The following is a 15,426-nucleotide window of genomic DNA, read 5'->3' as shown; positions in this document are numbered from 1 at the left end:
GATGGCCTCAAACTCCGATGATCCTGCCTCTACCTAAATATCTGGGCAATGTTGTGACTCATGCAACTAACTCAGTCTCCCAAATGCTGGGAATAAAAATTTGAGCCACTTTACCAAGCTAAATACTATCTGCATATGGTAGCTATACAGAGAAACCCTGTCTCGAAAAACCAAAAAAAAAAAAAAAAAAAAATCTCAGTTTTCTAGTTATTAAGTTATTAGCAAATCTCTTTCTAGTAGAGTACAAAGGACTAATAATAATATTTGCTATTGTTATTTTAGACCCCAAACTCAGGTGACCAAGCTTGGCAACACCTCCAGATTCTCCTCAAAAGGAAGATTTTGCAAAGGACCAATGACACTGTGCCCCGCATCCTTGCATCTTTACTTACTCTGCAGCCATGTCTCGGTCCCGCCCCGCAAAGCCTTCCAAATCAGTCAAAACAAAGCTACAGAAAAAGAAAGACATCCAGATGAAGACGAAGACATCAAAGCAGGCTGTCAGACATGGGGCATCAGCGAAGGCAGTGAACCCCGGAAAACCGAAGCAATTAATTAAAAGAAGAGATGGTAAGAAGGAAACGGAAGACAAAACCCCGACACCGGCGCCGAGTTTTCTGACGCGAGCCGGGGCCGCCCGAATGAATCGGGATCGAAACCAAGTTCTTTTTCAGAACCCAGACTCCTTAACTTGCAACGGGTTTACAATGGCTCTTCGAAGAACCTCTCTTAGCTGGCGACTCTCCCAGCGCCCAGTAGTCACACCCAAACCTAAGAAAGTACCACCTTCAAAGAAGCAGTGTACACATAATATCCAGGACGAGCCGGGGGTAAAGCACTCTGAAAATGATTCAGTCCCCAGCCAACACGCTACCGTGTCCCCAGGCACAGAGAATGGTGAACAGAACAGGTGTTTAGTTGAAGGGGAGAGCCAAGAGATAACCCAGTCTTGCCCTGTATTTGAGGAAAGAATAGAAGATACCCAAAGCTGTATTTCCGCATCTGGGAACCTGGAAGCAGAAATTTCTTGGCCACTGGAAGGGACACATTGTGAAGAACTACTTTCTCATCAGACATCTGATAATGAGTGCACTTCCCCTCAAGAGTGTGCTCCATTGCCCCAAAGATCAACTTCCGAAGTTACCTCTCAGAAAAACACTAGCAATCAGTTAGCAGACTTGAGCTCACAAGTAGAGTCTATCAAGCTGTCTGATCCTTCTCCGAATCCTACGGGAAGCGACCATAATGGCTTTCCAGACTCCAGTTTTAGGATCGTTCCTGAATTGGACCTGAAAACCTGCATGCCTCTTGATGAGTCTGTGTATCCCACAGCTCTGATAAGATTCATCTTGGCAGGCTCACAGCCGGATGTCTTTGATACTAAGCCCCAAGAAAAAACCCTTATAACAACCCCAGAACAAGTGGGAAGCCACCCAAATCAAGTTCTGGATGCCACCTCTGTCCTAGGACAGGCCTTTAGTACTCTTCCACTTCAGTGGGGATTTTCTGGTGCTAACTTAGTTCAAGTTGAGGCCCTGGGCAAGGGTTCAGACTCACCAGAGGATCTTGGTGCTATTACTATGCTAAACCAACAAGAAACTGTGGCTATGGATATGGATAGGAATGCTACCCCGGACCTGCCTATCTTCCTTCCTAAGCCTCCAAACACAGTTGCTACCTACAGTAGCCCTCTTTTAGGGCCTGAGCCCCACAGCTCTACCTCCTGTGGGCTTGAAGTCCAAGGTGCTACCCCGATTTTAACTTTGGACTCAGGACACACTCCCCAACTCCCACCAAACCCTGAGTCAAGTTCAGTACCTCTGGTAATAGCTGCAAACGGTACGCGAGCTGAGAAGCAGTTTGGTACCAGCCTTTTCCCAGCCGTCCCACAAGGGTTTACAGTCGCAGCCGAGAATGAAGTCCAGCATGCCCCATTAGATCTTACCCAGGGTTCTCAGGCTGCTCCCAGCAAACTGGAAGGAGAGATTTCTCGGGTCAGCATCACTGGCTCAGCTGATGTCAAAGCCACAGCGATGTCCATGCCGGTTACACAGGCCAGTACCTCTTCTCCCCCATGTAATTCTACGCCGCCAATGGTGGAGAGGAGGAAGCGCAAGGCCTGTGGGGTCTGTGAGCCGTGCCAGCAGAAGGCCAACTGTGGGGAGTGCACCTACTGCAAGAATCGAAAGAACAGCCACCAGATCTGTAAGAAGAGGAAATGCGAGGTGCTCAAAAAGAAGCCAGAGGCCACCTCACAGGCACAGGTGAGCGCAGCCCGGGGCTGGGATCTCCTGTGTTTGGCGCAGCATCAGTCCCCGCCCCTAAGAATTTGTGGATGGCATCTTGTGGTAGATTGGTGCTGGGGATTGAATCTAGGGGTTTCCCCGAGCTAAGCGTGTTCTCTACCCTTACCTGCCGCTTCCTCAGACATAGCCAAACCGAAGTTTTTCATCTTGAGACCTGTATAGCTGAGGTTGTGTGTAGCTAGCCAAGGCTTACCATAATCTCTAGTCGTCCTGCGTTGGGTAGCTCAGGACTACCTGAGACTCCTGTTCCAGAACAGTGAGGTTCTGAGCACCCTTGCATGCAGACGCACATACATAAGAATAAATCCTTTTTTTTAACATTGAAATAAGGGCCAGCGAGATGGCTCAGTGGGGAAAGGTCCCCAAGTCTGATAAACCTGAGCTTGAGGCTTGGGACCTGCATAGTGGAAGGGAAAGAACCAACTCTTGAACCTTCTCCACAGACTTCACCACGGCCATGTCAGGCATGGGCTCGTGAGTGATTCAGGGTCACTATGAATTTGAGGCCAACCTGGACCATGTAGCAAGTTCAGGGTAACCTGAGCCCCCTTACGTCTAAGAAGATTGTGAGCCTTTAAACTGCAGTGGTCTTTTAACTTCTCTGGACTTCCATTACCGATCTTAAACTGCTGCTGCCTGCTTAGCTCAGACTTTGAAAAGGGGTTAGACAATTAGCCAGTCCTGTGTTGATGGGCATTGAAAGGCTGTCTCCCCAGATGGATACTTACTGACATGGGCACCTGTTTAATCCCAGCACTCAGATGCTGAGGCAGGAGGATTGCCTTGTGGTTGAGGTCCACCTAGGTTATAGCATGACCATTTCTAAAAATACCAAAAGTAGGGAGGGGTCTGGGAAGATAAATTTTTAATGTTTAAATTTTTGTGTTTTTGTTTTTTTTCATGACAGGGTTTCTCTGTGTAGCCCTGGCTGTCCTGGAACTCACTCTGTAGACCAGGCTGGCCTCGAGCTCAGAAACCCGCCTCTGTCTCCCAAGTGCTGGGATTAAAGATGTGCTGCACCACCACCTCCCAGCTTTTTTTTTTTTTAAGATTTATTTACTTTATTTATATGTTGTATCTGTCTTCAAACAACAGAATCAGATCCCATTACAGATGGCTGTGAGCCACCATGTGGTTTGCTGGGAATTGAACTCAGGACCTCAGGAAGAGCAGTCAGTGCTCTTAAGCACTGAGCCATCTCTCCAGCCCCCATTAAAAAATTTTTTTTAGTGACAAAATCACATTGTTTAGACCATGTAGGCTACAACTAAAACCGATCTATCTTTATCTCCTGAGTACTGGGATAATAGTGTGAACTACTTCAACCAGGCAACCATTTTATACACACACACACACACACACACACACACACACACACACACACACACACACACGAGTTATGAATAGTTTACACATACATCTCTAACACAATAGGAGCATTGTTGCTATTGCTAGCAGGGCAATCTCCCTTGTATGCCGAGGCCTGAGCCATTCCAAACACTTCATAATCAAACTCTGGTTAATACAGCATGGACCACAGATTTGTTGTCCATTCAAGCCCCTCCCCCTTTTGTTCAGCGGCTTACCATCATCTATCTATGTGATTACTCAAAATACCAAAGCTATTGGTCTTTGCTATCTCCTCCATCTTCTATTGCATGACAAGGTCTGTGGGCCTGCTTATCCACCTGTTTGTTTTTTGTTTTTTAGTTTTTTTTTTTTTTGAGACAGGGTTTCTCTGTGTAGCCCTGGTTGTCCTGGAACTCGCTCTGTAGACCAGGCTGGTCTCAAACTCAGAGATCCACCTGCCTCTTCCTCCTAAGTTCTGAGTTAAAGGCGTTCGCCACCACGCCCGGCTCTCCACCTATTTGATCACAGCTGTATCTGAAGCCTTTATTTGTTGCTGTGAGAATTTCAATATTCAATTTGCTATCAATTTGTGGGTTTTTTTGACATATCTATATGACATATATGATATATGCCATATATCATATATGTCATACACATATATTTTAAATTTTTTAACAAGATTTAGTCACAAAAAAGCCACTAGCATGTGGCTAAAAGTAAATAGGCTGGGTGGGCATGGTGGCATGAGTTTTAGTCCTAGCACCTGGGAGGCAAGCAGATTTCTGAAATTCAAGGCAAACCTGGCCTACATAATGAGTTCCAGGACAGCCAAAGCTACATAGAAAGACTCTATCTCAAAAAACAAGAGAAAACAATAAAAAGAAATGATGAAATAGTAAAAATGTATAAGCCCAGAAGCGATCCATGAAACTTCAGTTTGTTAGCAAATCATATAAGGTATTCAAGAGGGCATCTGCTTGCCCTCCATCCCACGCCCATCTGCTCCCGTCTGTCTCTGATCTTCTTTGAGGTCATATCCCAGGCTGTCCCCTAACTGTAGCCAAGAATAATAACTTTTCGGGAGAGGTTTATATGCCTCACAGGGTAAAGTCCATCACCAGGAGAAGTCAAGGAAGGAATTTCAGTCAGGAACCTGGAGGGGGACCCTGGAAGCAGAAGCCACTGAGGAAGCCACTCACTGGCCCTCCCGCTCTTCATGGAACACCCAGCTTACTTTTCTGAGTTTTTTTGGTTTTTCAAGACAGGGTTTCTCAGTGTATGTAGCCCTGCCTGTCCTGAAAGACCAGGTTGGGTTTGAACTTGCAGAGATTTACCTGCCTCTATTTTCCCATTACTAGCATTAAAACCAGTTCCAGTCTGCTTTCTTGTACTTCCCAGGAGGACCAGAGTATGGGTGGAACTGCCCACAGTGAGCTGTGTCCTTACCAAGGATCTTGAATTTCATATATAAATATATATTCTGTGCTTTGGGGTTTTGCTTGCATGTGTATCTGGTAAGGATATCATATCCTGGAACTGGAGTTATTGACAGTTGTGAGGTGCCCCAAGGGTGCTGGGAATTGAACCTGGGTCCTCTGAAAGAGCAGCAGTGTTTTGTTTTTTTTAGATTTGTTTATTATTCTATGTAAGTACACTGTAGCTGTTTTCAGACGCACCAGAAGAGGGCGTCAGATCTCATTACGGGTGGTTGTGAGCCACCATGTGTTTGATGGGACTTTGAACTCAGGACCTCTGGAAGAGCAGTCAGTGTTCTTACCCGCTGAGCCAACTCTTCAGTCCCACCCTTGATCTGATTCTCCTTCCTTAGCTTCTGAACTGCTTGGTGTACTGTGATGCTTGACTCAACTCCTGGACTTTAATTATTAGGTGATGGATCATAGTCTCTTATTTAACTTGAGGGGTTGAATACATGGTTGTTTGCATGGTAAGCATGCGTTTTTTTTTTTTTCAATGATTCATATGCTCCAGACCCCTCTTGGATGCCCAGATTATCTGTAAACTAATCCATTAGTACCTCTGGCCGTTGTGTTTTCTGGTGTGATATTCTATTGACATTGTATGTTGTCCTTACTGCTCAGATCTTTAATAAAGGGGAGTTCATTTGTTTTAGTGAAGATAGGTAACTATTATCACGATCTTAGAACATTGTCATGGGGGCCAAGGACTGGGCTCAGCAGGTAAAGGTGCTTGCCTCTGGTCTGACAGCATGACCTGGTAGAGGGAGAAAAATCTGACCTCCACATTTGCACCAAGATGTGCAAGCCAGCCTACCAGTAAATAAATGTAATACACATTTGAGGAGTTACTATTTGGGGTTTTGAGACAAGGGCTAATGTAGTCCAGGCTGGCCTCAAACTTACTATGTAGCTAAGGCTGGCCTTGAATTTCTGATCCTCCTGCCTCCAGTTCTCAGGTGCTGGGGTAGGTCATGCCGCTTTCGCTTTGTTTCACCGGATGATGTATGGGGTGGGGAGCCAACCAGGAGTCTGGCTAACAGGTCGTTCAGACCAGTCAGTGATGCTCCTCCAGGGTCTCTGCTTCTGACCCTGCTCTGACTTCCTTGTATAATGGGTTGTGATTGGTTGGACTGTGCAAACCAAATAAAATAAACCCTTTCTTCCCCTAAGCTGTTTTGTTTTGTTTTTGTTTTTGTTTTTAAATCATAGCAAGAAAAAGCTAACAGGATAATTCGAAAATGTTAAGATGTTCTGCTTGGTCATGCTTAGCAGTAGCATTCTGGCTTATATTGTAAAGAACCATGCTGGTTCTGGGCCATCTCTGTCAGTCTGTGTATTTGGTTGTTTGTTTGTTTTGTTTTGTTTTTTGTTTTTAGCTTTATTTTGTTGTTGTTGTTGTTGGTGGTGGTGGTGGTTTGCTTTGAGATAGGGTCTCACTGTGTAATCTTGTCAGGTGTGGAATTTAGAGATCCACCTGCCTCTACCTTTTTTTTTTTTAAAGATTTATTTATTTTATGTATATGAGTACACTGTAGCTGTCAGACACATCAGAAGGAAGAGGACATAGGATCCCATTACAGATGGTTGTGAGCCATCATGTGGTTGCTGGGAATTGAACTCAGGATCTCTTAACCGCTGAGTCATCTCGCCAGCCCCAGCCTCTACCTTTTTTTTTTTTTTTTTTTGAGACAGGATTTCTCTGTATAGCCCTGGCTGTCCTGGAACTCGCTCTGTAGACCAGGCTGGCCTCAAACTCAGAAATCCGCCTGCCTCTGCCTCCCGAGTGCTGGGATTAAAGGCGTGCGCCACCACTCCTGGCTGCCTCTACCTTTTATATGCTTGAATTAGTCACATGCCACTAAGCCTCCTTGCATATTTCTTAGACAAACCTTCACTGTAGCATCACGCTCTTCTAGAAATAGCGACATAGCACAGACCTGTCTCAAAATGACAAGTGCTCCTGCTTTAGTCTGTTGTCTATGGAAATTACAGGCACAAGCCAACATGCCTGTCCTTCTGGTGGCCCAGGTCAGGAGCTTGCAGTACGGTATGTCCACGCATCAGACATTTCAGAAGTGTTTGAAACTCGTTTTATTTCATCTTTCGTAATGGGATTTGGGAGTGAACGGAGTATGTAGTGTTTATGATCCACAAGTTCTTAAGATAGAAAGGTTTAGCTTGCCTCAAGTTTGAGGCCAGCCTTGGCTGTGTAGTAATCAAGGCAGAAAGGGACCCATTCTACCCAGTAGGTTCCCAGTAGTCATGCAGAGCTGAGCACACACACTTGTGCCCTGATCCCAGTTCAGGAGAGGTAGAGGGCACCTAAGTCTTGCTCACTGGCCACTCTAGCCAAACTGGGTGAGCTTCTGGGTCACTGAAAGGCTCTGTTTCAAAAACTAAGGTCTCCAGAGGAATAGCTCTGGTTAACTTGACCCTTGGTCACCTCGTGTGCACACGTGCACACACACGTGAACATGCACAAACACACCGAGGAACTCCACTCTCGGGAAGCCCCCAGTGCTCACCCTTCCTTTGTGTCTGTGCAGTAGAATCTTCCCTACCTGAGCACTTGTGAAGGAATGTTTCTTCTCTCCTCATGGTGACACTCTATGGCTTGTTTTTTATTTTATATTTCATATGTAAACTTAGTTTGTAGTGAAGTTTGTTTTTTTTTTTTTGTAAGAGCAAAAGTGCAGCCAAGAACAGGAGGAACTGAAGGACATGACAGTGGACAGCTCTAGCTAACCCAAGCCACGGGATGTTGGATGGAGGGACATAGATTGCATGCAGGAAAACATTCCTGCCGATGTGTGTACATTCCTTCTTAGAGAGCTAATTTGCATCTATAGATGGCAAGATTTGTTTACCAGGTGTCAGAAATGTCAAAGGAGTTGCTCGTTTTTCTGTATGTGAGCGTTTGTATGTAAATATGTACACTTTATGTTGCCCACAGAAGTCAGACGGCTTTAGATGCAGAAAGCCAGGAGCCACCGCGCAGGTGCTGAGTATGAAACCCAGGCCCTTAAGTAACACGTGTAGCAAGTGCCCTGAATCGCTGAGCCATACTTAAGAATTTGGGTTTTTTTTTTTTTTTTTTGGTTTTTTCGAGACAGGGTTTCTCTGTGTAGCCCTGGCTGTCCTGGAACTCACTCTGTAGACCAGGTTGGCCTCGAACTCAGAAATCTGCCGCCTCTGCCTCCCAAGTGCTGGGATTAAAGGCGTGCGCCACCAAGCCCTGCAAGAATTTGTTTTAAATTATGTTTTATTTTATTGAGCAGTTCTTCTGCTTTGTTAATAACCAACCTAGCTGGGGGTGCTGGTGCAAACCTTTAGTCCCAGGCCTTCTGAGGTAGAGGCAGGAGGATCTGAGTTCAAGACTAGCCTGATCTACAGAATGAGTTCTAGGATAACCAGGGCTACATAGAGAAACCATGTCTCTTTACTTAAAACAAAACAAAACAAAAACAAAAACAAAAAAATCTCAATGACCAGACTGGTGAGGTGACTCAATGGTTAAGAGCACTGACTTCTCTCCAGAGGTCCTGAGTTCAATTCCCAGCAACCCCATGGTGACTCACAACCATCTGTAATGAGATTTAATGCTATGCAAGGCCAGAGTGAAAAGGAGAAAAAAAAAATCCCAATGACCAAGCCAAGGATGCTGGAGTCAGCCTCTGATCTCAGCTCCTGGGAAGTGAAGACAGGAGTTCAAAATCATCCCTGGCTAAATAGAAAGCTAGCCTGGACTATAGGAGAGCCTGCCTCAGAAACAAATGAAGAAAGAAAAATAGACTCCCCCTCCTCCTCCACAAAAAAAAAAAAAATACCCATATCTGAAGACTGTCTTCATTACTAGCTAACAATATAACTTCTAAGGATATTTAGATTTTGGCTTGTCACACAAAACTGGACACAGAAACGGGAGAGGGGTCAGCAATGAGGTCTTTATAGGTGGGCTAGGTGCAGGTGCAAGATTAGGGGTTACTCTATCAGGCAGGGTCTCATAACCCAGGTTGGCCTCAGACTTGCAGTGTAGCTAAAGATGACCTTGAATTTCCCACCTCCTGCCTCTCTACCTCTGTCTTACTGGGATTATAGCTATCTACCAGCATGTGTTTGCTGTGGCTGGAACCTTGGGCTTTGTGCGTGTTAGGACAGCAGTCTGCCAACTGTTAACAACTGCACTCAATTCTGTAGTAGTAAAGAATTTGTCAGACATGTGTCCAGTCGGGGGCAGGACTGAATTAACAAATACTAATTTACTGAAGAGATCTCTGAAGGGTTCACAGGCTAGACAAAGACAGCTTTAGTTTCTTCACAGTATCGTCTTATCAACAAGTCTTTGTGTGTGTGTGTGTGTGTGTCAGAGAGAGAGAGAGAGAGAGAGAGAGAGAGAGAGAATGAATATAAGAGAGGTCCTGTCGGGCAGTGGTGGCACATGCCTTTAATCCCAGCACTTGGGAGCCAGAGGCAGGCAGGCAGATTTCTGAGTTCGAGGCCAGCCTGGTCTACAGAGTGAGTTCCAGGACAGCCAGGGCTATACAGAGAAACTCTGTCTCGAAAAACTAAGAGAGAGAGAGAGGGGAGAGAGAGAGAGAGAGAGAGAGAGAGAGAGAGAGAGAGAGAGAGAGAGAGGTCCTAGTATGTTCTGAGCATCACAGCCCTTTTGTGGAAGTTAGAAGATGACAGACAGACAGACAGACCATAGCAGGTTTTTACTGTCTTATCAACAAGTCTTGTGTGTGTGTTAGAGAGAGGTAGGTCATAGTATTGTATGTTCTGAGCATGATAGCCCTTTTATAGAGATCAGAGGACGAAAGAGACAGACAGACAGACCATAGCAGGTTCTTAGCATCAGAATTCATACATGACAGTCAGAGGACAGCCTCCGGCGAGTCTGTTGTATCACCTTTTACCTGTTGGGGCATCTCCAGTTCGCTATTTCTATTTCCACAGTGTGGTGGGTCGCTGCGCTGTTGAGGGTTCTCCGTTTTGAGGCTCCCAGTACTGCCTGGGCCTGAGCGCTTCCTGAACAGCTAGCTGTCTCCAGGGGTTCCCCCGGCCCAGCTTTCACTATAATTTTGTTTCACATTTCGGGTCACATGACAATTATGGTGTCACTTCTTATCCTGTGCTGTGGTGATCTTTTGCCCTTCTTTTGAAATGTTTTCATTCCCAAACGTGACATGATTGTAATCTTAGTACCCAGGAGGATTGGTGGCAGAACCATTTAAGCTCATGACTTCAAATCCACCCTGGGTGACACAGAGAACATATGGCTCATTAGAGACAAGTTTCACCTTGTCCTATTATTGTTGTTGTTGTTGTTGTCTTTTTCAAGATGGGGTTTTTCTGTGTAGACCTGGTTGTTCTGAAACTTGTTCTGTAGCTCAGGCTAGCCTTAAATCCCATCTGCTTCTGCCTCCCAAGTCCTGGGATTAAAGGCCTATGCTACCACCTCATGGCTGCTTTTTCAATTTTAATTAACTTTATTTTTTCTAGCTGCCCACCCCCCATGGTTGTTTTTGTTGTATCTTTTTCATCCAGAATTATCATGTGAAATTAGAATTTCACATGAATGCATCACTTTGGTGGCTAGTTTGTGGGGCTAGGGGTCTTTTCTCCCTCATTCCTCTCTGTATTGTGCCTGGTATATGTGGGTACCATATAGATGTTGGTTGAATTTGGTGATCATAGTGTGAAACTCTCTCTGTATATAGTCCTGGCTGTCCTGGAACTCACTTTGTAGACCAGGCTGGCCTGAATAATAAGTTTTTAGAACCCTACCATATAGCATAGCATTTCTAGACCTGCCAAAGGAGGTATTCCATGATAGAGGCTCAATCAATTTTTCATTTATATATACATATGTATATGTGTATATATATAATATGTATAGTACGTATATATTATATATTATGGACTCTTTAGAGACAAGGTCTCATTTAACCTAGGTTAGCCCATGTTCTCACTATGTGGCAAAGGATGGACCCTCTAACCTCCTGAATGTGGAGAATAAATGCCTGAGCTAATTCCAGGCTTATCTCTCTACTTCTTCTCTAACACTCCTTTCCACTCCCTGGGAAACAGCTGTCACTCTTTTTTTGGGGGGGTTGGGGGTGGGGTGGGCATGTTGAGACAAGGTCATGCTGTGGCTGTGGCTATCCTGGAACTTGCTGACAATTGACCAGGTTGTGGCCTCAAACTGTGAGATCCATCTGCCTCTCAAATCATGGAATTAAATGCGTGAGCTATCATAATTTGCCTCACAAAAACTGCAATTTTTCTTTTTGTTTTTTATTTCTGAGACAGGGTTTCTCTGTGTAGCCCTGGCTATTCTGGAACTCACTCTGTAGACCAGGCTGGCCTAGAACTCAGATCCACCTGCCTCTGCCTCCTGGCTGATTTATTTTTAAATATGGGCATGTGCAGGACTGGAGAGATGGCTCAGGGGTTCACTGGCTCACTGGCTGCTCTTCCAGAGGTCCTGAGTTCAATTCCTAGCATGGTGGCTCACAACAGTGGGATCTGATGCCCTCTTCTGGCATTCAGGTTTACATGCAGATTGAGGGCTCATACATAAAATTAAATATGTGCACGCCTGTATGCATGTACTGGATCCGAATACACTGAGCCCTCTTTCTGGCCTCTGGAACCTTTGGCCTCTTGTACCTTCTATTAATTTCTGATCTGTCCCATTAAAAGTCCAATTTTATCTAAGTTCTGTACTGAGCCTGTCACCTTTTCAGAATGTGGACACTGGAACAGATTGGAATGGGAAAAGACTCCCTAACTGCGAGCCTCTGTGCACCCTCATTCTATCCCAGTGGTTTGATACAGCCTGTCAGTGTAGCTCTTACATTAACAACTCATCTGGCTGGGATGAGCTCCGCATTTATTTAGTTATTAATTTTGCAGACTAGTGTGTGCTTCCACATCCCCTGAAGTCACCAAGTGTAGTGAGTGGGTTCGCACGTATCTCACAGAGCATCCCCACTCTCTGAGCATGATTTATTTTGTGGCTGTTACAGGTAATGCATTGATTTAAAATGTATAATCCTAACATAATTATATGTTACCTGTAGTGGCAACCTAACTAAATATTGAGCAATCAATGGGAAAGATACTGCTTTCTGCAAGTGTGTGCATATATCTAAGGGAGGAGGCACAATCTCTGGGAGAAAGGTGTGGAACTCAAATAAGGGGTCGGGGAGAGGGGTGCCCTGAGTGAGTGACTGGCTGATGGGAGTGTACCCTGGCATGGTCCCTGGCAAGATGCTCTGGCAGATCCTTGAGGTGGCACAGAGGGTTAAGAAAGGCTTCATCCTGACCTAGATTTGATACCTGGGACTCTAATTGTGGGAGACAGTTAACTCCCCAAACTAATTCTCCTTGAACTCCATATGCTGTGCAGAGTGTACCAACACAAACACAGCCAGGCAAAATGATGATGATGATAGAAAAAGGAATGGGGATGTTCTTCAAAGTTGACATCAGCTGGATGATGGCTAAGTGTGGTCCACCCGTGCACCTGTTCTCCACCCTGAACAGACGCGACCCAGACAGACATGGCCATGCGTTTTCAGCTATTTCTTGGTCGATTTGGTTCCCCACAGAGCCAACCCCTCCCAACCTCTCAGACAGGGTCTCACTATGTAGCTCTCCCTGTCCTGGAACTCCATGTGTAGACCAGGCTGGCCTCGAACTCTCTTGGATCTGTCTGCCTCTGTCTCCTGAGTGCTGGGGTTAAGCTGTGTGCCACACGCTGAGTCCACAGCAGTTCTCAGTGTTTGCTGTATTGCACTGCTGTCATGGTTAGGTCAGATTCCCTTGGCTTTGGTATGGATATTTAACAAAATATTTAACAAATATTAACAAAAAGATGAATTCCATACAGCTATTGGGATCAGTGCACCTTTATTTGTCTTTTCTTTTTCTTTTTTCTGAGATAGACTCTTGCTCTATACAGCTATGGCTAACCTGGTACTTGCTATGTGTCCAAGGCTGGCCTTGCACTCATTGCGGTCCCCCTGCCCGAGTCTCCCTTGGGTGCTGCAATCGCAAGCATGGACATGGTTTTGTTTGTTGTGTGGTCATTTGAAGGCAGGGTCTCACTCTACCTGATTCTCCTGCCTCAGCCTCCAGAGTAGTAGTTAGTCAACTCTCACCTGCCTAGCTTCAGTACTCCTGTCCTGTCCCATCTGTCCCCTGCGCTCATCTGTGAATTAGTTAAAAATTTGTACAGGGCAGGGCAGTCTGGAGGATGGTGTAAAGAGAAATCTGGGAACAGGGGATTATGTAGTTCATTAGTAGAGCACTTGCTTAGCGTGCAAGAAGAGTACCTAGGTGCAAGTGGAAGTACTAGTAAATAACGAAATTAACGGGGAAACAAATGCTGGACATGAAAGCGGGCCTTCGTGGCAGCCTACAAGCCTCAGACGGGAGGGTGATGGAACACAGGCCTTCCGGCCCTCGCTCTATTCTGAGTTCTGGTTGTGGGAATCTGTTCTGAATCCAACTGCCAGTGGAAAACCCATTTCTGGCCTCGCAGCCAGGCAATCCTGCCAATCCTGCAAATGTACTGCAGAAACTTTGGCCCCAGGAGGCAGGAGCTGGGGCTTGCTTCCTGAGAATTGTGCAGCTGTCAAGGTGACTGTGATGGGGCTGTGATCAGTCTCTGTACAGCTTTTTGGCAGTGACCTTGGGCCAGCCCTGCTTGCCACAGCTACTCTGGTCCTCGGCCACTAGAGCCTTTGCCGCTGTTACAGCAGACTGCAAGGGAGCTAACAGGAGGAAGGCTGCTCTTGGTCCTGCCTTTCCTGGAGTCTGGCAGGTGTCATGTGGTGCCAGCTCCCTAAGTCTACCACTCACTGAGTATGGGTGCAGTTCAGGTGTGTGTGTGTGTGTGTGTGTGTGTGTGTGTGTGTGTGTGTAAGTGATGGAGCTAGTGAGCGGGCTCGGATGTTCAATCCCGGGCTCGGGTTCAGCTCCTGGGGAAGTGGCTGGTTGACCACTAAGCCGGTGTGCAAGAAGCCTCAACCTGGGAACCCAGTCGGAGGCTTGAGAAGAGAGGCTTGGCTGCAGGTGATGATCTTGGGAGGAGAGGAGACAGGACCCCCCCCCCCCCAGATTCAGGTTGGAGTCTGCCTTCTGGTAAGGCCGGTTTCTCTGGGCACTGAAGGTCATCAACAGCTTACATACATATACAGTCTTCCATATCTGTAGTCACCGAGAGAGTGTATGTATGAGTGTATTCTGAAAACTCCACCCCCTCTCCTGTCCACATCCTGTCCTTTTTCGCTTCTAAGTGGCTGATTGTCATTTTTCAGTCCGACTTTATCGTTGGACATTTATTGACAGAAATCAAATCGCTGTTTTTAGGCCAAGCGCCGGCTGCACCGAGGTGTGGTTCCCAGGAATGAGACACGCAGCCCAACAGCTGAGCCTGCGCTGTCCTTACTTAACCTCCCTGCCTTCAATATCGCCAATATTTAGCCTTGCCTTATAAAGTCAAAATGCACAATACCTTCCAGGGTTGCTGTGAGCCCCGATGCCCCCTTTGGCTCAGGGGCTATCTCCTGCCCGGTGATACAGAGTAGCGCGCCCCTCCCTGCGCCGACCTGCCCTGGTGCCACCCAGAGGTTCCTGCTAAGGGAGACTCCTCCATCGATCCGATGGTGGCGACCTGGGGGATTTGAGAACATTGTCTTTTGCAGAAGCCTCCTGTGATTTCGGTGGCGGCGACCAGATCCTCTGCAGAGAACTCCATGTCGCAGCTTGTGGCTGCCTGTGTCCTGTGGTGAGAGCCCAGCCTCACAGGAGATCCTTTGTCTGGGATAGTGCTAGGCTGCGAAGATCACTTTGGAGTCTCTAAGCTCTGCCTTGCCATTGGCTGCACTCTTTGTGGGGCTGTTTTTGCAAAAGGCATGCCCAGCACGTCTACAGTGCTGGCAGGCCAGGGCTGCCTTGAAACACCATGATAATGATACCAAAAGCAGTTTGCAGAGCTGCTCTCTGTGGAGGCTTCCTCTGCAGAAGCAGGCAAGATGGCTACCTCGTGGGCTTCGCCGTGAAGAATGCAGAAGCTAATTAAGACAGACTTTTAGGGGGAAAGGGGGCATTTCCCTCCATCTTTATTTATGCAAGGTTGTTGGCTGTTTTTCTTTCCAGTGACTTTTAAAGTATACATTTTGCATAAGCTCTTCAGGGTCTGACTGACCAACATGTTGATGGTATTAAATGATATAAGTAGTTTTTTACAGAGAAGTAGCAAAATTTTTGGCGGGCGGGAG

The 15,426-nt window shown here is 46.2% G+C and overlaps 1 protein-coding gene and 1 long non-coding RNA gene across 7 annotated transcripts in view; one reads left to right on the top strand and one right to left on the bottom strand.

Moving 5' to 3' along the window:
* Gm51805 overlaps positions 1 to 14,746 on the bottom strand; it is a 44,974-nt gene extending 30,228 nt beyond the window's left edge. The window contains exons 1-2 of the long non-coding RNA XR_003949007.1: positions 14,661 to 14,746; positions 1,946 to 2,203 (exon numbers count right to left, since the gene is read on the bottom strand). This is a non-coding gene — a long non-coding RNA (predicted gene, 51805). The remainder of the gene's footprint in view (positions 1 to 1,945; positions 2,204 to 14,660) is intronic.
* Positions 1 to 15,426, top strand: part of Tet1 (tet methylcytosine dioxygenase 1) — an 82,900-nt gene that overhangs the window by 7,054 nt on the left and 60,420 nt on the right. For 3 of the 6 annotated variants that reach the window (XR_003948738.1, XM_006513867.4, NM_001253857.2), the window contains exon 2: positions 283 to 2,264. Coding sequence is in view for 2 of the 6 variants with exons in the window: in XM_006513867.4 (XP_006513930.1) it covers positions 402 to 2,264 (1,863 nt within the window). In the remaining 4 variants the exon portion in view is untranslated. Of the gene's footprint in view, positions 1 to 282; positions 2,265 to 11,461; positions 15,281 to 15,426 lie in introns of those variants that run through there. The other 3 variants (XM_030245175.1, XM_017314027.2, XM_030245174.1) reach the window with 2 other exon arrangements.

Source organism: Mus musculus, chromosome 10 (assembly GCF_000001635.26).
Source record: "Mus musculus strain C57BL/6J chromosome 10, GRCm38.p6 C57BL/6J".
NCBI classification, from domain to species: Eukaryota; Metazoa; Chordata; class Mammalia; order Rodentia; family Muridae; genus Mus; species Mus musculus.
Note: the sequence above shows the minus strand (reverse complement) of the source record. Positions and strands in the feature narration are given on the sequence as shown.